This window comes from Papaver somniferum, chromosome 10 (assembly GCF_003573695.1).
Source record: "Papaver somniferum cultivar HN1 chromosome 10, ASM357369v1, whole genome shotgun sequence".
In the NCBI taxonomy this organism is placed as follows: domain Eukaryota; kingdom Viridiplantae; phylum Streptophyta; class Magnoliopsida; order Ranunculales; family Papaveraceae; genus Papaver; species Papaver somniferum.
This window is the reverse complement of record NC_039367.1, coordinates 153663575-153686966: the sequence shown is the minus strand read 5'-3', so window position 1 is coordinate 153686966 and position 23392 is coordinate 153663575. Positions and strand designations below refer to the sequence as shown.

At 37.8% G+C, this 23392-nt stretch overlaps 1 protein-coding gene across 5 annotated transcripts; it reads left to right on the top strand.

Moving 5' to 3' along the window:
- Positions 1-847: 847 nt before the first annotated feature.
- On the top strand, positions 848-6486 carry LOC113318413 (ribosome biogenesis protein BMS1 homolog). Of its 5 annotated transcripts, none has more exons than XM_026566577.1 (13): positions 848-949; positions 1044-1119; positions 1200-1274; positions 1449-1539; positions 1625-2648; positions 2759-2969; positions 3469-3564; positions 3697-3870; positions 4120-4356; positions 4753-4905; positions 5200-5412; positions 5501-5716; positions 6016-6486. In XM_026566577.1, exons 5-11 carry the CDS (start codon positions 2512-2514, stop codon positions 5233-5235), a joined length of 1044 nt encoding a protein of 347 aa, XP_026422362.1. In that variant the 5' UTR covers positions 848-949; positions 1044-1119; positions 1200-1274; positions 1449-1539; positions 1625-2511; the 3' UTR covers positions 5236-5412; positions 5501-5716; positions 6016-6486. The 5 variants fall into 5 exon arrangements, with proteins under 5 accessions (XP_026422362.1, XP_026422364.1, XP_026422361.1 ...); XM_026566579.1 differs by having other exon boundaries at positions 4757-4905; positions 5492-5716; positions 6016-6452; XM_026566576.1 differs by having other exon boundaries at positions 5492-5716; positions 6016-6452.
- Positions 6487-23392: the final 16906 nt, after the last annotated feature.

Here is a 23392-nt window from a genome sequence, read left to right as displayed (position 1 = left end):
GAAGGATTCAAAGAGAGACACAAAAGAGGGACACCTCAGAAGGAACGACCAATTTTACGTACTGGATGCGTGGCTCGTATCAATTTCATCACGGTTTAGCTGCTTATATATGGGTCTTATTGCAGTCAGTAGTTGACAATCTTACGCTGGAACTTTCATGCTTAAGGTAGTGAAATATGTATAATGTGATGATCTGTTGGAAATGGATACCTATTGCTTTGTATTGTTTTTCAGGGAGACATATTTTCATATTGGAAATTCGCACGCCGTTATAACCATCAAACGAGTGTTTTGTTTTCTTTTTGTTACCTCAACTATACATGATATACAAATCTTCAGATCGATTCTTATAAATTTTTCACTTGGTTTCTCATCCAATTGAAATAAATAAATTTCCTTAACTATAGATACGGTCGATAAATTACCTTATATCTAATAAAGGAAAAATAAAAATGCCTTACGTAGGTTGAGTCAAAGAAGGAAAGAGCATATTTTAGAGAAATCAGCAGAATACAGTTTAGGGGCAAATCTGTAAGTAAACATCAAATATATATTTGTATGAAAGGACGAAACAAATAATTAGTTGAAAGGAGGGGCCTCATATTCCAAATATATATTTTGTGGGTGACGTATCAGCTAGATAGGAGGGGCCTCATATTCCAAATATGCCCCCCATTCCCATCGTAGCCGGACCGAAACAAATCTGCGGACGGTCGTAATGTTCAAAATGAACTACAGGTCCGGGCCATTGTCAAAATTACGTTGAAGGCCGGGGTTACATCACGAATGGGCCACTAAGAAAGAATAAAAACCTCCCAGCCCCTTCCAAAGTCGAACAAAAATCCCAAATTATTATTATTACTGTGATAGAGGAGAGAAGGAAGCTGCTTCCTATTAATTTTCAATTCCATCATATTCTTAGATCTGACGATTAAATTATATCATCAAGGTGATTCCTCGTATATTTATTTGTGGTGATTTCTCTTTCTTTTTTTTTCCCCGTTTCCTTCCTGAATAATCAGAATTTCCTGTGTTTTTATTAGGGTTTCAATGGGGAAGAACAACAATAAGAGAAGGAAGTTAGTTGATGACGGAGAAAGCCACAACAAAATCCTAAAAGTACATTTTTCTTCAGTGTTATACTCTACATAGTTGTTATTTATTATTATGATTGATTATTGTTGTTGTTGTTGTTGCAGGGATCTGCTGATAAGAAAGAGCCAAGCTCGGTTGAAGAAGCTCCGTATGTAATTGTAGTCCATGGACCTCCCAAGGTACTAGTAATTACTGATTATTTTGTTTATATCATCACAATTAGGCCTAGTTTCTAACTCAATTGTTGCAGCACAACTCAATTGTTACAGCACAAGGATAATTATTTTCATATCAGCTAGTAATTGGTAATTCAGACTTTAAACACGATTTGGGGTTTGTTTTTTGTGTTCTAGGTTGGGAAATCTTTGTTGATTAAGTCTCTAATAAAGCATTATACAGATCAAAGTCTTGAGAACATACAAGGCCCCATTAGGGTACTAACAGGTATATATAGCCTTGAATTGTCTAATTCACTGCATACTAGACCAGTGCTAGACATTATCTCATTCTGCTTTTGGTTCTTTGCTAGGTAACCGAAGACGGATACAGTTTGTGGAGTGTCCGAACAATATGAATGGCATGATTGATGCTGCAAAGTACGCAGACTAAAGTCTCTGATGCAAATTATTTGTTTGAAATGGTAAGTCACAGTAAAATATTCAGAAATGTGATCAGATAGTCATTCGGTCCTCTCTGCATTTAAAAATCAAATCCACACTAAAGTCTAGTGTTCATCCCCATTGAATTTCTTTTAAGAATTTGACATTCCACCACCATGGTAGCTTCTTGATATTTGCTTCAGCCCCGAAGAAGATTGTTACCAATTTTAGTCTTTAAATTGCAACAGCTTTTTAAAACAAAACCATACTGACAAGGCGTCTTGCCCTTTTCAACTAAGGCTAATCAAGTCCTTCTGTAATCAGTGGCGAATCTAGAAACTAAACTTAGGGGAAGCAAATTTTCATAAGGGGTAGCAAAAAAGCAAGATTACGCTTGGGGGAGATTTTATGGTTTGAAATTTAGGCTTGGAAGCCCAGTGTGGAGGGGTAGCAAGTGCACATCCTTGTTACTAGTTGGATCCGCCACTGTCTGTAATGCACCTTTTTATTCTTTTCCTCTTGGTTGTGATGGTTTATAAGTTTATTTAGCTTCTTCAATTTGTCCATGCATACCCCTCAGTCATTTTTTAATAAAGCAAGATGGTCTTGGTAACCCTAAATTCCCGCCTTGTCTCTGAGTTAGTTTTAACTTTCTGATATTCAAGTAAAGGACCGGAAACTTCAAACGTTACTTACTAATGTCAAGTATATCCAACTTTAATGGAAGCTAATCGGCATTTCTTTTTTTCTCACTGCAAAATGCTTTTGTTGATTTTAAGAAACATTCGAGTTCCTTAGCCTCTTACAAGTTCATGGCATGCAAGAGGTTATTGGGGTGCTTACATATCTTGATGAGCTAAAATATGCAGCACGTAAGAAGTGGATCATGGAAGATTTCAGGGCTAATATACACGAAGGAGCTAATATATTCTGCTTGTCTTTTCTTCACGGAATGTAAGAATATTTGGACCAGCATACCGTTCTTGCACCTATCATATGAGTTATAATGTTCATGTGGTACAACAACATGAAAGTAGATTAATGAGTCACTATCATGTATCCAGGTATCAAAAGGATGAAATTGACGATTTGGCAAACTTCTTATCGGTTATGGAATTTCATACTTTGTCGCGGCGAGCTGCACACCCTTATTTCCTGGTAGATCATTTTGAGGATGTCACTTCTCCAGCAGATGTGGATATGGATATAAAATGCAAGAGAGATATAATTTTGTTCTGTTATATCCGAGGTTGTGATATCAAGAAAGGAACTAAGGTACCTTTTTCAGCTACCTTAACTGATGAAGAACTTGCTTTTTATTTCCATCACCAGTTGGCGAACTAGAGCCTAGAGGCACCTTCATTGCTCATATTTTTCTTGTTCTCTCTATTTTGTTCATAAGATCGTACCCGAATCTGACCTTTAAAACATTCTCCTATTACATTTTGCTCATACTTTTGCATGACAAGTTTCATATTAAGACCATTTTGTACCGTCTTTATTTTCTTGTATGCTATTTTCATTTGTGCAAAGTTGTGTATCTTAGAAGAAAATAGAAAGTACCAGTTTTAGTTCGGCATTTTCTAGAATTCCTATCTTCTATACAGAGTTCATTAACTGACGAGCGAGAAGACATGAGGCTCACAAAAATAGAATACGACACTAGTTAAGTTTAATGCTAATTGGTACGAGGCCTTTGATATTTTGGTCCTGTGCAACAAGATGTACTTTCATTTTTTTCCTTGATGGGCTTACTTAGTTGGTACTGTTCCAGGTGCATATTGCTGGTGTTGGTGATTACCCTTTAGCTGATATTACACTCCCAGCTGACCCTATCCCTTTACAGCCTGTTGACGGCAATGATAAGCAGGTACTCGCTGAAAATATTTTAGTTTCTACGTTTTGGTTGAAATAAATAGTTATTCATATCTATCTCCTACACTTTTAAAAGGCGATAATTGATTTTCGTACTTTTTTTTGTTGGAATGAATACTTCGACCAGATGCAAATTAATATAGAAGAACCACACTTGGAGATTGAAAGTTTCAGAAGAGGGACTTACCTAAGGTTTGGGGTTCTTGGCGTCCCTTTTGAGATGGTTACCAATTACAATCCCTGTCAGCCTATTCTCGTTGGAAGTATCAGTCGTGCAGAAGATAATGTGGGACATATGCAGGTTAAATTTTTATTCTTAGTTTTACTTCACTCCAATATATGTTGTCCTGTTCAGCACACCGTCTGCTATTTATCCAGAGTCGACATTTATACATGTTAATAGTGCAAAGTGCGAACAGCTTATTTGGGTTCTCTTATCCAGGTTAAAAGCCAATGGATTTCCCTTGGTTGTTTATAACTGGTTATTGTAAACCCAATGGATTTCCCTTACCCTTCCTGTATCTTCATCTATTCTTTGTTGCTCTTCCAGGTGAGGCTTATGCAGCACAGTTGGCATATGAATATGTTGAAGACAAAAGATCCTATCATTGTTTCAGTTGGTTGGAGAAGGTACCAGACAACACCTATCTATTACCAAGTCTCTTATAGACGGCACAAAATGCTCGAATTCACCCCTGTTGGTGAACCCTGCCTTGCAACCTTTTGGGGCCCTCTCGCGCCTCCCGGTGCTAGAGTTGTTGCTGTACGTAGTTTGGCTGACAATAAGGTCTGGTGTGTTCTTTTTAAGTTAAAAACTTTAAAATTAATTATCTAAAATCAAATGCTTGTTGTTTATGCTTGATTCCCTATCATCTGGTCAAATATTAGGAAAAACGTGAATTTTGTACCTCCCTTGACTCTAATGTTCAGCAATGTGAAAGATAGGACCTTCCATTTTTGTACTTATTAGCATTAATGTATGAAATTAAAGAGCAGTTACATTCATGTATCAAATGTTACTTGTCTGTCTTTCCCTTTATAAAGTGGTTATCCTACAAATAAATTGTTAATTTGCTTCTATCATGGATTTTTTTATTTGCTGAGTAGCTTGCATTTAAATCTTCTGGCACCATTTCGGATTCTAGCAACAGCTGATGTACTCAAATTTAACCACACTGTGAAGATAGTTGAGAGAATCAAGCGGATTGGAACTCCATGCTTGATTTTGAACGAGACTGCTCTTATCAAGGACATGTTTACATCAGATGATGAAGTCAATCGGTTTAGAGATGTCAAAATTAATACTGCGCATGGAATTCGGGGGAAGATTAATGAGGTTGGTATACACAGAAACATGTTCTCTCTCTTCTGTGTTTGCTATGTGTAATTAAATTATAGTGAAATAGTTATTCAATCATTTATCTTTGGTTTGATAAAAATTTGTGAATGAGCACCGAAGTCTCTGTGGTTTTTGTGGTTATTTCTATTGGTTCTCAGTTGTGTTAAAGAATGTGCTACAGCGTTGGCAGGAACCTTATCTCTAAGTGAATGTCCAAATTGTATACCCACTTGTATCAATCTCTGGATCTCCAGGCCTGTTCGTGTTCTTAATGGTATTGCTATTGTGCAGGCTGCAGCGAAATCAGAGCTCCCTATTAGATTGTGATGGAATGATGGTCAACCTAGAGAAGGGATTGCAAAGTGCACATTTGATTGCAGCATTTGTATGAGTGATACCATTCACTTGTGTGAGTGGACCCAAATTGAGGTTCCTTGCATCTTCAACCCACTAACGACGCCCCTGGAACCTAGGAATCTTGTTTGGCAGGATTCAGTCGATAAGGTTTTCTCTTAATCTCAATTGGGAGTTACTGTTCACAATTTTAACTGGTCATATCTGAGTACTCATGTTAATTTATCAGGGGCAAAAGAAGCTGAACGAATCCGATGAAAGTAAACATGTATTGGTGATAGAGGAGAAAAAGATAGCAACAGAGAATGTGAGAAAAAGGTGCATAGATATTTATGGCGAGAAGCTCAAGGATGGTCCAGCGCAGAAGCGGCAGACGATCGAACAACGGCGTGCAGTGATCATTGTCCACCCGAAGCCGTTTGGTTCGGGGTCTGAGTTGCGTGCGCAGTGGGTGGTAAGAGCTTTGGGTTCTCTATCATTTTGGCTTTTCTGTTTGTATGCAGTTTTTGCTGGCCTGTTCAGTGTTTAGATGTTTCCATAGAGTTTAGATGTTCAGTGGTAGGAAGGGCAGATTCTCGCATAGAGTTTCATGCTCTTGTTTTAGTGTCCCTTTTGGTTTGTAGATAACTTCTGTAGCTCTCGTCAAAATCAAGTTCAATTTATATACAGTTTAGATCATTTTGTATATAGCTTTCAGGATAGTGAAATGTGAAACTTGCGTCTGATTTGGTTTTTATTTTGCTTTATCTACAGAAACAACAATTGAAGCTTATTAGACAAAATAATGGTCCAGGGTTCCTTACAACTGAGTGTGTGTAGGGCCATGTGGAGCCAGGGTTGAGGCTGAGACTTGACGAAGAGGTTTAAACAGGAACAACTGGAGGACGAGAAGAGAGGAATAGAGGGCTACTATACCTTTGGCGGTGTTCAGGTTTCCGTTTCCCTTCTTAAGTATTTCATTGTATCCGCTGCTCCATCTATGCTTGTTTGATTATGGTAATGATAGTGTGCTATTTAGTTTTCATTCAGAGTTTGAACTTGTCGAAGGGACATTGAACTTATACATGCGCCTAAATTGATGAACCATCTCCTCATGGGGACTTTATGAATCACTGTTATGTTTGTATTATTTAGACGTTTTGTCATGTCATTACATGATCGTTTTGTTGATAATCAATAGTCTGAGGAAATGTGGTGTATATGTATGTGTTTTAAAGGGTGGTCAACAGAGATGCTCTTTGTTTCTGCTGGCTGAACTTAACTTTTGACTCTGCCCCGGTTTTAGCTAACCATGTAGCTTAATTAGACCGTGTAGATAATCCTAGCTCTGCCTCGGGCATTGACTTTATAATGGCGCCTTCTTCTTCTTTTGTGATACCTACTACAGTAAGTGCCAAACATTATGGAAATACTCTATAGGATCCATTCAAGTTGTTGGGGTGTGAGGGTTTCTCTTCTTGCTGCTATGAAACTCTTTAAGATTTTTCAATATACAGTAATCAAACTAGCTCAAGTATTTGGGTAGCTAACCTAGTCATAACAACTGGGATAATTTATAACTCTCTGAACCATATTTTATAGATTTTTGAGATTAAGTTTCAAAATAACTTCTAAAAAACAGTATCCTAAAAGCATTTCTTGTATTCATACGCTCTGTTATTTCATGGCATAACTTGCATCCATATACCATAGTCCATACGCTTCATTTTGCCTGAAATTCGTTTCCCGAAATGTTAGTTATCCCTATCCCTTCGCTCAATCCCACGAGCTAAACTCATAATGATTTTAGAGATGATCAGAATCAAACTGATGACTTTGTTAAATTTTTTTGCTAAATCCCACTATATATATATATATAACTTAATTTAAAAAATTAACAAAGATATTCTCACAAACTCATTACTTGTCATTCGTTTTTGGTTGAATATGAGAAGTAATCATTAAAATGAGTTGAAAATGGAAGTTGCAGAGAGGTTTAATGGAGGGTTTTCTTTTCAGAGAAAAGTTCGGCTATCAAGAATTAATTTTTTCTTAACCGAACTCAGAGTTCGGTTGATTCGCAAAAAAATACTTTTAACCGAACTCCTTGTATTAGAACAACACAAGTCCATAAGTTCGGTTCCTTCGCAAAATAAGGATATCACGAACTTTAGTTTACGAAAATAATGAGAAGTCCACAAGTTCGGTTCGTTCGCAAAAATGTTAAGTTCTCTTTGTAACCGAACTCTACCTTTGAAATTTAGTAACCGAACTCTACCTAATTCGCCAAGAAATAAATTTCGTAGTAACCGAACGTTTGCCTAATTGCATATATGCATATATAAGCCCAGTTCGGTTAATTCGCAAAATATGTTGAAGTTTGCGAACCAACCGAACTTCTAACACTAGGTTACTTTTAACCTGCAGTTTGGTTGGGAACTTGGTTGCGTTAAAGTTTGCGAAGTAACCGAACACACAAGATGTACCCAAATAAAATTTTAAGTTCAAAGTTCGGTTACCTACCATTTTATCCTAGGTAACCGAACAGTGCAGTGTACGACCAAAACCTCCATTAACGAGCGAGTTCGGTAACCTGCGTGTTTGGAAAACGTAATCGAACTACACTTTCAGGTGTGTTCGGTTACATGTTCTTGACATATGGTAACCGAACTGGCCCAAATCTACATAAAAAATTTCATTTTTTTTGAAAGTTTAGAGGAATTCAACCAACATTATCAAAGTTTGAAGCCTACCTGGGTACCCAAATACCCTTCATCCGGTTGTGGTTGGTAAAATCCGTCGTTTTTCATGTTTTCCTTCTTCATCTTCTCTAACTTTACTCTCTCAATAATTCTACTTCTTTAAAAAAAAAAACTATCTGATTTTTTAATCTCACTAATTATCTTTAACTTAATCATTACACTAGATATTATTAACACTGACTAATCATCACCCAAAATTAATCAGAAGGGTAATTTAGGTATTAATATAAATATCTAGATAAGGGGTGACCTAGATTTACTTCTAATGTCTTTACCCAAAATAAAACCATGGTCCCCCAAAAAAACCATTGTCGCCAAAAAATCGTTATTTTTTAATTATCCAACAACCACTATGCTAGCATTTACTACCACAGCCACAAGTGACTAGCCTATTCAGACTCGCTTCATTGAGCTGTCTGAGTCTGTCAAATCGTTGGCGCTCTTTTTAAAACAATTTTTCTTCCCCTTCTCTCACTTCCTCCTTTCATTTTCCAAAAGCCAAAACCCTCTTTCTTTTATCTTCATCTTCCTCTTTATTGGTGTGTACAGAAACCCTCCGATTTCTGGTGTATTTTAATGATTTTTTTCTTAAATTATTGGTTATGAATTTGATGATCTTATATTTGTGTTTAGATCAGAATTTTGCTACATGGAGATGGAATAGCAGCAGAGATGAGAATACTAAAGACTGAGATGGAAGAAGAGCTTTTTATTTTGCTGCTTCTGGAGGGAGTGATAAAGCTCTTGAATACTTGGTTGAGGAAATTGGAGTTGATATTGATGTCAAGGATGGATTAGGTATGATAACAATTTGGGATGTTTCTTTTGGAGTTGATAGTAATGTTCTTCTCCTAAATTGTTTGAATTTGGTTTTATTTTCGTTTATTCCTGTGTTAGGATTTATGACTACTTGGAATTGAAAATTGATGTTGTTTGTTCATGTATCGTCTCATGTTTAGGGGTTAGGTTTACTTGGAATTGGAAATTGATGTTTCCGTACATGTATCGTCTCATGTTTAGGGGTTAGGACTACTTGGAATTGAAAACTAACGTTTTCTGTTTGTAGGGGCGAAATATCGCACAAGATAGAATTACAACTTCGCTTCATCAAAGATTACCTTAAGCACGAAGAGACAAATGATTATTAATAAGTAAGGCGAAGAATGATCAAGCGATTTAGAAACAGGAACACGAAGAAGAAAGACACGACAGAGACAAGGCGATAACCATCCTGAACAAAGTTACACGAAGAAGAAAGTAGTCGCGCGACAAGACAAGGACAACTCTGAAAAGCCTGGAAAATAAGACAAACTGGAAAAGAATCCTTCAACCAAAGATCTTGCACGTGAACATAGTTGTTGTCTCCTACTGAAATATTTGCCTATATAAGAATTCAAATGATAGAGACAAAAAGAGAGGTTGAGAGAAAGTTCGGCGGGAAAGTAAGATAATCCAACAAGAGAGAAATAAGCTTTGTGATCTATTTTCATATTATATCTCTCTATTGTTGTGTGAAAACTCACCTTGAACCTCTTATAAGAACATCATATAATCAATAAAAAGTGTTTGAGAATCATTCTAGTGTCAAGTGGTGAATAATATCATTAATGTTTGAGTTGATACAAATGACTTAGACTTTGTGTTATTATCATTTCAAAGGGTGTAGTTGTGGGATTTTTCGCAACTACATTTTGGCGCTAAAAATAGGGAGAATTCATCCTCACCTGTGAGTTGTTAACGAAAATTCATACAATTTACCTTGAAGCTGTGAAGTTGTCAACCCGAAATCAGCAAGTCTCGAAAAACCACTCGTTTCTCCACATTTTCTTCATATAATTTACCTTGAAGCTGCAGTAAACAATACCTCTGTCCACTTAGAAAAAGTGTCAGAACTTCTTAAAATTTCTAGGAATATCATTATCATTCTACTAAAATTGTTCTTTAAGATTTCTTCCTAGTCACCAAACACTCATCAACACTTGTTCGCCAGAAACTATCACTAGTAAAATGGTACGAATAGCTTCAAGAGCGGGATATGTCACAGCCACGAGAAGAAGCAACAGAGTAGCAAACAAAGGAGGGGTAAGAGATGCACTGGAAACCTCGGCTGCTGGGAAAGGAGAGATGAAGAGCGACGGAATCGAAACCGCAGCTTACTTTCTATCATAGAGACAAACCAACAAGACAACAACACTGTCGCTCAGAAGCCAACTACACAGCGTCACAACGAAGAAAGAATCATCTATGAGGAAGGTGATGTACAAACAACCGACAGCGAAACAATGGAAGACGAAGATCGAGTGATGCATAATGGAGGCGAAAACCCAGGCAATGAGGACAATCTGACCATTCAACAGCTAAGAGAGCGTATCGCAAAAGATAGGAGAATAGAAAGAGAACTGAGGCAAGGGCTCGAATGAAGTAGGGAGAGGGATGCAGAATTAACAGAAGAGCGAATGAATTTAGCATGACAAAACGCCCTACTAACAGAAGAGAATAACCGTCTAAATGGGGGCATACAAGAACACACCCAAACCGGTGAAACGGAAACTCAAACGAGTAGGATTTCATCAAGGAGAAGAACAGAATATCGTGCCCAAAATAGAGAAGAGAAAGACAATCGAGGAGAGTACGATCTAGAGGTACGCGAAAGATAACGAGAGAGAGAGAAATTACCCGTGATAGAGAAAGAAGGCTACAAGAGCGAGCAGAAGGGAGAAGGAACCTAGAACGAAGAGAAAGCCCGGAACGCGAAGTTCAAAGATATAACGGGAGAAAAGGAAGCAGTTCTGAACGAGAAAGTCAACAGTGTAGGAGAGAAATAGATCTGGAGCGAGATACTAGGAGAGCAATAGAAAGGATTATAATAGAACAAAGAAGGGTGGAAATGCCGGTGGAACTGAGACAAACAGAAATAGAACAAATCGCGGCAAACCAAGCCATACTACAACAACTTGAGAAGCTTAGAACCGCGATGAAAGACAGTAATAGGAGGGGAGGAGGAAAAATGAAGTTGGGAGAATCCATAGAGGAGGCGGAAAAATCGCCATTTTCACGTGAAATACTACAAGCACCAAGTCCTGCCAAGTGCCCATTACCCGCATTTTCGAGCATCTTTGATAGAACAGAAAACGCGGTACAACACATGAAAGCCTATAACCTCATATTAATGCCATGGGCCCAGCACCAAGCAGTGTTGTAAAAACATTTCCCGGCGAGCTTAACAAGAGTGGCTTTAATGTGGTTTCATAATATGTGCGAGCGCAGTTATGAAAGCTATTCCTGGGAAATTACATAACTAACAACCGAAACAAAGCCGACATTGAATATGCGTTTGATATAAAGAAAATACCAGGAGAGAGCTTGCGAAGCTTGGTTACGGGATGGAGAACTATGCGTAGTGAATCGGCAGGAGAGGTATCAGAGCGACACTTAATCCTTGCATTCGTGAAAGCTTTATATGCCACAGACCTCCTGTACATAGATATATTCCGACACAGACACACGATGGACATGCAAGAGTTGAGGGAGTACCAAGCAGAGTTCATCACATTGGAAGAAAACCGAAGCGAGATGGAAATCAATACAACCGCCATAACAGCTGTGAAGGGAGGAAGTGCGACACTCTTACCCCGAATGGCAGGCAATGTAGAAACCATGATAGACGTGGGACAAAAAAGACCTACGAAGGAAGACACCGCGAAAGAAGTAGCATTGTCAGGCAAAGACGAAGAATGTTTCAGAAGATAATATGGAGATAGATTTTATCCATACAACTACCCAACCAAGAGATACGACAATCAAGGAGGGAGGTTCAATAATGATCGCAGGACAGGTTATAATAACGGACGAAGGTTTGAACAAAGACCCCCTCACCCTCCGTTTGAATATCTAAGACTCCCAAACTTGAACACCACGATCGAAAATATTTGAGAATTAGTCGTACTAACCGAAGAAATACCAGTACCCGGGAATATAGGACGAGAACCCCCGCAAGGAAATAGGAGTGGTGAATGTTAAGGCATACAAACCGTGTGACACATATCACACGGTTTCCCTTTAGAGTTTGTGTTATGTTAGGAAAGTGACTTTATTTAGAGTTTGATTTTATTAGGTTAGTACTTTGAGTGATCTTCAAGTTTGTGAAAAATATAAATAGGCTGTTAAGCCATGAGAAATAATATACAGAATTATTATCAATGTAGACGTTTTATGCTCTTCTCTCTCTCTTGATCGATCTTTAACTTGGTATCAGAGCGGTTGATCCTCATGTCTTCCGCTATCTCTACATCCTCTATTCTTTCCTCCATTTTTTCTTAACCTCGTTTTCTTTTCAACAGTGACACTTCCTTCTCGTTCTTCAAAAAAAAAAAAAAAAAACGTCAATAATCACCAGAATCCTCCATCTCGATAAGGTTCCATCTCCTCCCATTCCTGCCTGCTCGTGTTCTTCTCATCGTGAACAACAGTCAGCTCCATTGTCCCTTTGCTGTCCAAATCGAGCTCAAGTCCATCACCATATTTTGATCAGCAACAAACCTTCATTCTCTTCATTAGTCGTCAACAACATTCTTGTCCCATCGTGCAAATATTATTCTTCTGGTCTCCATTAGTTTTTTTTTCTTATTAGGTTTTTTATTTTTTAGGTTTATCATCTACAAAACCTTGCTTTCCCTGTTCTTCTCGTTGAAGTTTTCGAGTCCTTTTACATGCCAAAGTACTCTACCTCAAGCTCCATGACCTTATTAACTTCGACTTCTTCCCCCTAATTCTTAGCAACACCTAACCTCATTGTCAATGGCAGCATCCGCATATACTCTTATCTCGTTCAATCTTCCATGGATCAGTAGCATATCCATCCAAACTCTATTACTGCTAGCAACGGCATCACGGTATCATTACTAGTCACCCGCATCATCTTCCTATTTTTCCATGCTCGTTTGCATCACTACTCCTATCACGTCTTATGTTTCCTCTACAGTACCCAACTTCTTTAATTAATCTCATTTGTTCTCTCTTCCACCACCATAAAACGTCTTATTGTTCTTTATTCTCTCTTCTTTAATTTTTCACGTCCTCCTACTCGGTCCAGTCCATCTTTAGCCTAGTAATTTTCCTCCCTGTCAAGCCCAGCTCGTCCAGCTGCTTTCAGTCCTCTCTTCTAGGCCCAGCATTGTCTCAGCCTTACAACTCACGCACAGACGCGCTTCTTCTTATACTTCTCGGGCGTTTATTGGCACCGCACTTCATCAACAACTTTCATGGCCAATCTCATGCGGTTTTTCCAATCCCCATGAGATTGAGGGAGGGTGTTAAGGCATAAAAACTGTGTGACACATAGCACATGGTTTCCCTTTAGAGTTTGTGTTATGTTAGGAAAGTGACTTTATTTAGAGTTTGATTTTATTAGGACATGAGAATTAATATACAGAATTATTATCAATGTAGACGTTTTATGCTTCTGCTTTTATGCTCTTCTCTCTCTCTTGATCGATCTTTAACTGTGAATTTTGTGTATATCATCGGTTTGACGGTCACAGCACTGCAAATTGCAGGAATGTGCAAAGATTCTTGTTAGAATTGATCGAAAAGGGGAGGATAAATCATTTTCTAGAAGAAAGTGAGATGCCAAAAGCACCCCCACAACAACCGGTAACTATACACCGTATTGAAACCGAAGGATATCATTGATTTCCACGATAATGTAATAAGCCGGGTACGTAAGAGAGATTGCAATGCCAGAGATATACGTCTGGTTACAAAAATACGACCATTTGAAGAATGGGAGAGCCAACAGATATCCTTCACAGCAGAAGATATACCTGCAGGAGGAGCCCATACTGACCCACTAGTTATCTCCCTGACTATGCAACCGCACACTAAATGGGAAGAAAATGACGAGGAGAAAAAGCTACCTTGGACAATAAACAAAATCCTGGTAAGCACTGGAAGCTCCGTCGATATCTTATTCTACCATGCATTCAGAACCATGGGGCATTGCGATTCAGGCCTAATCCCATCCACGTACACAATCTATGGGCTCAACAGCGTCGCGTCAAAATCAAAAGGCAAGATCACCATGGTCATTCTTGCAGGAACTTTGGAAACAGTGGTGACGTTTTGTGTAGTCGATGTAGATTCTCCCTATAATACTATCATAGAAAGACCCTGGATACATGGCGTCATGGGAGTCGAGTCGACATATCACTGGCGGATCTGATTCCCTATTCCAACAGGCATTGGAGAAATCGTGGGAGACTGTGCAAGCGCGAAAACATGTAACAAATTAGATGTAAAACAATACGAAGGAAAGAAGAAGTTGAAGGAAAATCAAAGACAAAATGTGAAGGATGACAAAAGGGCAGAGAAATTGATGGTTAACACGATAAGGGTTGAGCGAGCGAACTTTACCAAGAACGAAGGCGATGAAGAGCAAAATTCTGCATGGGCTACGGAAAAAGCTATGGAAAGATCAAAACTTAATAAAATGACGAGACAAAACAAAATAACAGAATGAGAACGCCCCCCCTTTCCCAGAGTTGCAAGATATATTCCTAAACACACATATATAGCTCGCGTTACTCAAAACAGGAAAGAATGCACTCTTTGGCCTAAAAAGAGAAAAAGGGGAAAGCTTGCAAGATTTGGTAATGAGATGGAAGGATTTGTGAAAAGAAAGGTCAAATCACTCAGCAAGTAATGAAAAATGTATAAGGCTAGCATGGAAAGAATCGAAAATCAGACATCAGAAGTCGACATTAATTAGCAACGCGAAGATGACAACCAAGGGCAACAACGAAGATACATGTCACACCTGAGAAAAGGATGCATGCTATGATTATGTACCAGCTAAAGAAACATTAACATGAAGCAAGTTCTTTCTATAAGCGAACAAGCTAAAAGGCGAAAACAATGTCCAATGAGACTATTTCGTAAGACCTCAATAGGGGACAGTAAGTTACTTATTAAAAAACCTCTAATTAGGGAGGCTGGTTACCTGATTTTGGCGTGTCAACTTAGTTCGCTTGATCATGCGACGATGTTTTAGCACGATCTTGCAAGAGGCGACCATAAGCCTTGTAGAGCGTCATATCAGGTAACCCTGGTGAAGTCACTATATTGGGGTGAAACAAAATCCCATCCATCGGAGGCCACTGAGAACGAACCACTCAACGAATAAGCTCTCTGGTATGGGTGTAGAAACATTATCAATGGAGTAGAAGAAGTTCCTGGCTTGGATACACTCGGTCCTAAAGAAACCCCACCTAGGGTGTGATGTCGCGACCATAAGCCACATAGGCAGAGGAAACGAGGTCAAGAAAACACTGATTATCGCATAAACGGATGGGAGGAGCCCAACTGAAATGGTTAGGGGTGACTTCCTTGAAGGGGAAACTCAGGGGGAATATAAGGGGACGACACCCTCCACTAGGGAGCTGAATTGTGTCAAAGACGGCAATGTGTTAGGGCTTTGTACTCACGGGAAAATATAAGGATTGGTATATTGTCGCAAATACGACATGAGGAGGAACAATACTGACAAATTTAAGGCGAGATCAATGTCCAATGACTCGCAAGAGCACATGGAACTGAGATTTCGTCGCTCAATGCTGAAGACCCTACCCAAGGAGACCAAAACTTAGGAGGAGAATAAGACTTATAAAAGTTGTACAAACACAAAATCAACAAGGATCGCGTTGAGGCATTAAAAAGATTGTGAAGGTGTTAGAGCATTGCTCGGTCGAACTCGCATGCGTTGCTATCTCAAGCATGTTTGTCAATGTTAGTGATCAAAACTATAAGTCTTGATTTCTAGTCTACTATAGCTAAGTCTCGGACTAGTATAAAAAGTGTAGTTGAGCTCAAGGACTTCATGGCGATTCATCACACAAGAATAAGAACTACTCAAGGAACCGGTGGAACTTCTCGACAAAAAGGTATGTGAAGACTTGAACTTATCTATCACTCAAAAGTCTATCTATTCTATCTCCTACTTCTTGAGACAAAAATTCGTATGTTATACATATACTTTGACTATACACATTTGGTATTTCGATCCGAGTATACCTCGCCTATCTATATCTCGAAATATGTGTTGGTAAGCTTTTCGCTTCAACCAAGTTTATCTTTACCTAGTGACGAAAGTCATGATATGTTTCAATTATTTTTAAATTGCTTTGACGAAGAATGTTTCAATGATTGGAATGGGAGTTTAGATTACATAACCAATAGTGGACATAAGCATTGTTGTGGAAACACATTTATGTAAAAGTCCTATTCCTTGAACCAAAGTTTGCGAACTTTGTTAATCAAGAGAACTAGAAGAATGGCGTGATCCAAGTCAGCGAACTCAGTCCGCAAACTGCCGAAGTTCTCAAACCCGAGAATTTCTACTGGAGTTAACAAACTAGTGCGTGAAGCTAAGTCCGCGAACTCAGTCCGCGAACCCAGTCCGCGATCCGGCGAAGTTCTCATCCCGAGAATTTCTGATGGAGTTTGTAAACTCTGCCTGGTAACTTAAGTCCGCGAACCAAGTATGCGAACTTAAAAAGGCTATATATCTGAAGATGATTTATGAACTTAAACTTAAGAAGACTAAGGAATGCAGTTTGCAAACCGTGGCTATAAAAGTTCATGAACCGATTCAAGTGAATCAAATCATCTTTGCTTCAATTGTGTCTTGTGTAGTTACATAAGATTTCTTTGCAATTCAAAAACTCTCTAACTAGTTCATTTAAGTCATGTGAACTAGTTATGGTGAAGAAGAACATGGTTGATATGAAATGCTCATATGGCTAACATTTTGGTTAACTATTGTTGAAGCAAAAAGTGCATATGTTTGGGTACGGTTAACAAACCTAGAAGCGTGCATTTCAATTGTGTATAACAAGATAATTTTTCGATCTAACGGTTGAGAAATATTAGATTGAATCTAAATCAGGTTTTCATCTAACGGTGGATATTGATTGATTTGTTACCAAGGTAACTTAATGGCAAACCCTGATTTGAAAGACTATATAAGGGGACATCTAGCATCAATGCAAAACTAATCCCCACACATTACGTGTGATTCTAGTTTGTGTGCTAGAGTCGGTTCTCCTTTAAAAAGGTTAACGACTTAAAGACTTCATTGGGATTGTGAAGCCAGACCGATACTACTTTATCATAGTTGTGTGATCTGATCTTGCATCTTCTATCGTACGAGTACAATCATATTGATTGGCTTGAGATTGATATCTCTGATAGGAAAGATATAAAAAGTAATCACAAACATCTTCTTCTAATTGTTTGTGATTCCACAACATCTTGTTTCGCTACCATACGGTTAAGATTGTTGTGAGGTTATTGATAACTCTAGGATGTTCTTCAGGAATATAAAACCGGATTATCAATTGGTTCCTGTTCACCTTGATTATTATCAAAAGACGGAACAAAACCTTTTAGGTTTTATCTGTGGGAGACAGATTAATCCTTCGATAGACTTGTCTATGTGAGACAGATTTGTTTATTATCAAGTCTTCGACTTTGGGTCGTAGCAACTCTTAGTTACATAAGATCTCATAGCAATTAAACAACTCTTTAACTAGTTCATTTGAGTCAATTGAACTAGTTATGGTGAAGAAGAACAAGGTTAATATGAAATTCTCATATGGTTAACCTTTTGGGTTACTATGTTGAACCAACATACACGTACACGTATGGGCATGGTTTTCACAAACCAAGTAAACGTCTACCAAAGTGTGTATGACAAGCTAAGTTTTCGATCTAACGGTTGAGAAATATTAGCTTGAATCTAAATCAGGTTTTCATCTAACAGTGAATATGGATTGCTTTGTAACTAAGGCAAAACCCTGATTTGAAGACTATATAAAGGAGACATCTATCATTGTGCAAAACTAATCCCCACACGTCTGTGTGATACTAGTGCACTCGCTAGAGTCGATTCTCCTTTAACCTTTGGTTTTCTTCTCTAAAACCAGGTTAACGACTTAAATACTTCATTGGGATTGTGAAGCCATACCGATACTACTTTTATCCTAGTTGTGTGATCTGATCTTGCATCTTCTATCGTACGAGTACAATATTTGATTGGCTTGAGATCGTGAGAGTTCTCCGATAGGCAAGATAAAGAAGTCACAAACATCTTCGTTCCACTGTTTGTGATTCCTCGACAAACCGCATGTGTATTCAGGAAGGATGGTAGAGAGGTGATTCATTAATCTAGGCTGTTCTTCGGGAATATTAGACCGGATTATCAATTGGTTCATGTTCACCTTGATTTCATATCTTAAGACGGAACAAAATCTAGGGTTTATCTTTGGGAGACATATTTATCCTTTGATAGACTTTTCAGTGTGAGACAAATTTGTTTATTATCAAGTCTGCGATTTTGGGTTGCTGCAACTCTTGGTTATGGGCGAGATCAGCTAAGGGAATCAAGTGTGCAGTATCCTACTGGGATTAGAGGCGTAGGAGTACAATTGTACCTTGGATCGGTGGGAGACTGATTGGGGTTAAACTATAGTCCTGTCCGAAGTTATCTTGGAGTAGGCTAGTGTCTGTAGCGGATTAATACAGTGTGTTTTCAATCTGTACTAGGTCTCGGGGTTTTTCTGCATTTGCAGTTTCCTTGTTAACAAAACTTCTGGTGTCTGGGTTATTTCTTTTCCGCATTATATTTTATGTAATTGAAATAATACAGGTTGTGCGTTCGTGATCATCAATTAGAAATACGACCATTGGTTGTTGATTGATATTGGTTGATCGTTGGACATTGGTCTTTGGTACCGTCCAAGTTATTCCTTGTATTTGATAAAGACTCACTATTGATTATAGCTTGAGTAAAAATCAAATCAAGATAGAGATATTAACTCCTTGAGATACTTTTATCTAGATTGAGTCTGACCGTCTAGTTGATTCTCTAGCAAAGACAGTTCGTGGGTATTGACACTTATCTCCGTGAACCTTATGTCCCGATGGTTGTCGATAACAAGGTGGTCGGGAATGATAAAGAATTTCTCAAAGGAATTGTTGCCTAGTATATCTTCTTTTTGGTTTAGTAGGAAGAATAACTAGTGCTCTGAATAGCGATGATTGTGACTACACATAGCTATTTTGTTTTCATCTTCTTATGTTTATTTTTTAGGCCTATTGGTTTTTAAATTCTAAAAATATTTGGAGGATGATATTATTGTAGTATTAATCTGTTTTGAAGTATTGCAATATTTTTATTGGATATGTATTGTTTACGCCCGTGAACTTGAAGGTCCCATATTGTGTCAAAAGTAAACTCGTTCATAAATTGATATTCATATTGATGAAAGGATGAATGGACATTTGACAATTACAAAAGTTATGCCTATGCAGTCATGTATTTGATGGATAATAGGATACAATCTTTTGCTTGACAAGGATAAAGTCTATTATGTCGTTATGATGGAAAATAGAATAGATCCTTGTATATTATCCACTGTATTGATCCATTTTGTTATGTTTTACCGTGAAGGCTCCATTGTGTGTCTTATGTTGAGCACGATACAACTAAGTCGATTATTCTTATTGGCTTTGTTGGTTGTTCCATAAGATGCTATATGTTGAGCATTATGAACTAAATTAATCATCTTGGTTGGTTATTTAGTTATTTGCTCCGAAAGTCTTCTTTTGTCGAGAAAATCCTTTGACAATTAAATTGATTAATTTTGTGATTAGTTTGGTTGTTTGTATTCCAATTAGATTAATTATAAGTTCTATTGTAATTAGTCTAGTTGAGTTTTCATATATTCCACAAGTTCTTGTGTTGAGTATATGAACGGCTATATAAATCATGTTTTATTGGTTAATGTAGTCGTATATTCCGTAAGGTTTTTCCTTATGTTGAGTATGTGAACGATTAAGTTAGTCATCTCCATATGATTATCTTAGTCGTAGCTCCATAAGTTTACTTATGTTGAGCACCTTCAATTAAATTGATCACTTTTGTAGTTTGATTTAGTTGCGTATTCCAATTAAATTAATCATGGGTTTTCTTGTGATTAATTTGGTTGTGTTTTGGATATAGAAAATCATTTCTATGGTTTTTGGTGTCCAATTTAAAAATCCTTCTTTTCTTTCGAAATTAAGGTCGCTCTTGTTGTTCTTTCGGCAATAACATCAAATGGGGGAGAGTTCTTTTGAACTTGTTCTTAATGGTAATATCTTGCGGGGTGTGCGGCTGTGGAATTTTATAGGGGTTATCTTGTATCTTAAAACTCCTTGATGAATGCATTTAGCTTCGGCTTTATGATTGCATCTAAATTAAGTTGTTATGTAGTTTTCTTTTAGTCTATGAAATGTCTCTTGTGGAAATTTCATTATGATCCCGTTCTTGTACCTTTGCCAGTTTTATTGACAAAAATGGGGAGAAATATTGTAGTTCACACTACACATACATATGATTTTTGGATCATTGTGTAAGGGGGAGTGGTTTCCATGATCGAGATGGAGTATTGACTAAGGGGGAGTGATACATATCACCATAGTATTATTGTTAATGTCGTGATACAATTGGACTTTGATGTTACATAGTAATACTATGACACTGTATAATAATGATCGAGAATCTCGATTTCTATCATTGTTATAGCTACGATCTTCAAAAATGGTGATGCTAAACTTACAACCTTTGGGATCATTGGAGTACTTGGAGGGACGAATATTTCAAGGAACGTTGAAGATTAAACTATGAAATAGGAGCCTAAAGTTTATCTTTTTTGTATTCCATATGTATTAATAGTTTTGTCACTAAAATTGACAAAGGGGGAGATTGTTAGAGCATAGATCGGTCGACCTCACATGCATAGCTATGACAAGCATGTTTGTCAATGTTAGTGATCAAAACTATAAGTCTTGATTTCTAGCCTACATAGCTAAGTCTCGGACTAGGATAGAAAAGTGTCGTTGAGATCAAGGACTTCATGGCGATTCATCATACAACGACGAAGATCTAGTCAAGGAACCGTGGAACTTCATCAACAAAAAGGTATGTGGAGACTTGAACTTATCTATCACTCAAAAGTCTATCTCTTCTATCTCCTACTTCTTATGAGACAAAAGTCGTATGCTATATAGACTAGATCATACACATTTGGTATTTCGAGCCGAGTATATCTCGCCTAACTATATCTCGAAATCATGTGTTGGTAAAGCGTTTCGCTTTGATCAAGTTTATCTTCACCTAGTGACGAATTTCATGAAAAGTTTCAGTTACTTTGAGAATTGCTCTGACGCGAAACGGTCCGTGAATAACGGCTATGTAACGTCCTCTGAGAATGTCTCCATGATTGGAATGAGAGTTTAGATTACATAACCATGTATTCCTTAATCCGAAGTTTTCGAACTTTGTTGAATGAGAGAAACCGGAGGAATTGGATTTTCCAAGTCCGCGAACTGACGGAAGTTCTTGTACCGAGAATTTCTGCTAGGATTTTCCAAAAAATCTTTTGCGTCTAAGTCCGAGAACTCAAACCGCGAACCTAGTCCGCGAACTGGAAAAAGTCTCTTTGGCGAGATTTTCTGTTTAGTTTGGAAAACTCCACCGGTTGTCTTAAGTCCGCGAAGTTTTTTGTGAGCTTAATAGGTTATGATCTAAATATGTGCTCTGAACATGAAATTTAAATTACTAAGGAATGTTTATGCAAACCGTGGCTATAAAGTTCATGAGCCGATTCAATCGAATCATCTTTGTTTCAATTGTGTCTTGTGTAGTTACATAATATATCATAGCAATTGAACAACTGTTTAACTAGTTCATTTGAGTCAATTGAACTAGTTATGGTGAAGAAGAACAAGGTTAATATGAAATGCTCATATGTTTAACCTTTTGGGTTACTATGTTGAACCAACATACACGTACACGTTTGGGCATGGTTTTCACAAACCCAGTAAACGTCTACCCAAGTGTGTGCGACAAGCTAAGTTTTCGATCTAACGGTTGAGAAATATTAGCTTGAATCTAAATCAGTTTTCATCTAATGGTGAATTTGGATTGCTTTGTAAATAAGGCAAAACCATGATTTGAAGACTATATAAAGGAGACATCTAGCATTGTGCAAAACTAAACCCCACACGTCCGTGTGATACTAGTGCGCTCGCTAGAGTTGATTCTACTCTAGCGTTTGGTTTTCTTCTCTAATACCAGGTTAACGACATAAAGTCTTCATTGGGATTGTGAAACCAGACCGATACTACTTTTATCGTAGTTGTGTGATCTGATCTTGCATCTTCTATCGTACGAGTCCAATCTTTGATTGGCTTGAGATCGTGAGAGTTCTCCGATAGGCAATATAAGAAGTCACAAACATCTTCGTCTCACTGTTTGTGATTCCTCGACAAACCGCATGTGTAGTCAGGAAGGATTGTAGAGAGGTGATTGATTAATCTAGGCTATTCTTTGGTTATATAAGACCGGATTATAAATTGATTCATGTTCACCTTGATTTCATATCTTAAGACGGAACAAAATCTAGGGTTTATCTGTGGGAGACAGATTTATCCTTTGATAGACTTTTCAGTGTGAGACAGATTTGTTTATTATCAAGTCTGTGATTTTGGGTTGCAGCAACTCTTGGTTGTGGGTGAGATCAGCTAAGGGAATCAAGTGTGCAATATCCTGCTGGGATCAGAGGCGTAGGAGTACAATTGTACCTTGGATCGGTGGGAGACTGATTGGGGTTCAACTATAGTCCAGTCCGAAGTTATGTTGGAGTAGGTTAGTGTCTGTAGCGGATTAATACAGTGTGTATTCAATCTGTACTAGGTCTCGGGGATTTTCTGCATTTGCAGTTTCCTCGTTAACAAAATTTCTGGTGTCTGTGTTATTTCTTTTCCGCATTATATTTTATATAATTTAAATAATACAGGTTGTGCGTTCGTGATCATCAATTGGAAATCCAACCTTTGGTTGTTGATTTATATTGGTTGATCGTTGGATATTGGTCTTTGGTACCGTCCAAGTTATTCCTTGTATTTGATAAAGACTCGCTATTGATTTTAGCTTGAGTAAAAATGAAATTAAGAGAGAGATATTAACTCCTTGAGATACTTTTATCTAGATTGAGTCTGACTGTCTAGTTGATTCTCTAGCAAAGTATTTCTGAGTTAGTCCATACAGATTGTTAAGCGAAATATTGGTTGGTGTTGTTAGACCCCCACTTATTCAATATTTTTAATTGATTGAGTTGTGCTGATTCCCTTAAAAGTATATTCGAGTTAGTCCATACAGATTGCTAAGCGAAATATTGGGTGGAAATGAATAAACAGCGCTAATACACAAAGGAATGCACAAAAGACATCAATAAACACACCATCCTTGATAGCAAATTTACCTACCAAAGAATACTAGATTGATCAAG

Bases quoted from the DNA above. Each gene is read 5' to 3' on its own strand.
- LOC113318413 (XM_026566577.1), top strand. From the start codon at position 2,512: ATGCAAGAGGTTATTGGGGTGCTTACATATCTTGATGAGCTAAAATAT. The intron at 2,970-3,468 runs GTACCTTTTTCA...GTACTGTTCCAG, and splicing joins ATATCAAGAAAGGAACTAAG to GTGCATATTGCTGGTGTTGG. The intron at 3,871-4,119 runs GTTAAATTTTTA...TTGCTCTTCCAG, and splicing joins ATAATGTGGGACATATGCAG to GTGAGGCTTATGCAGCACAG.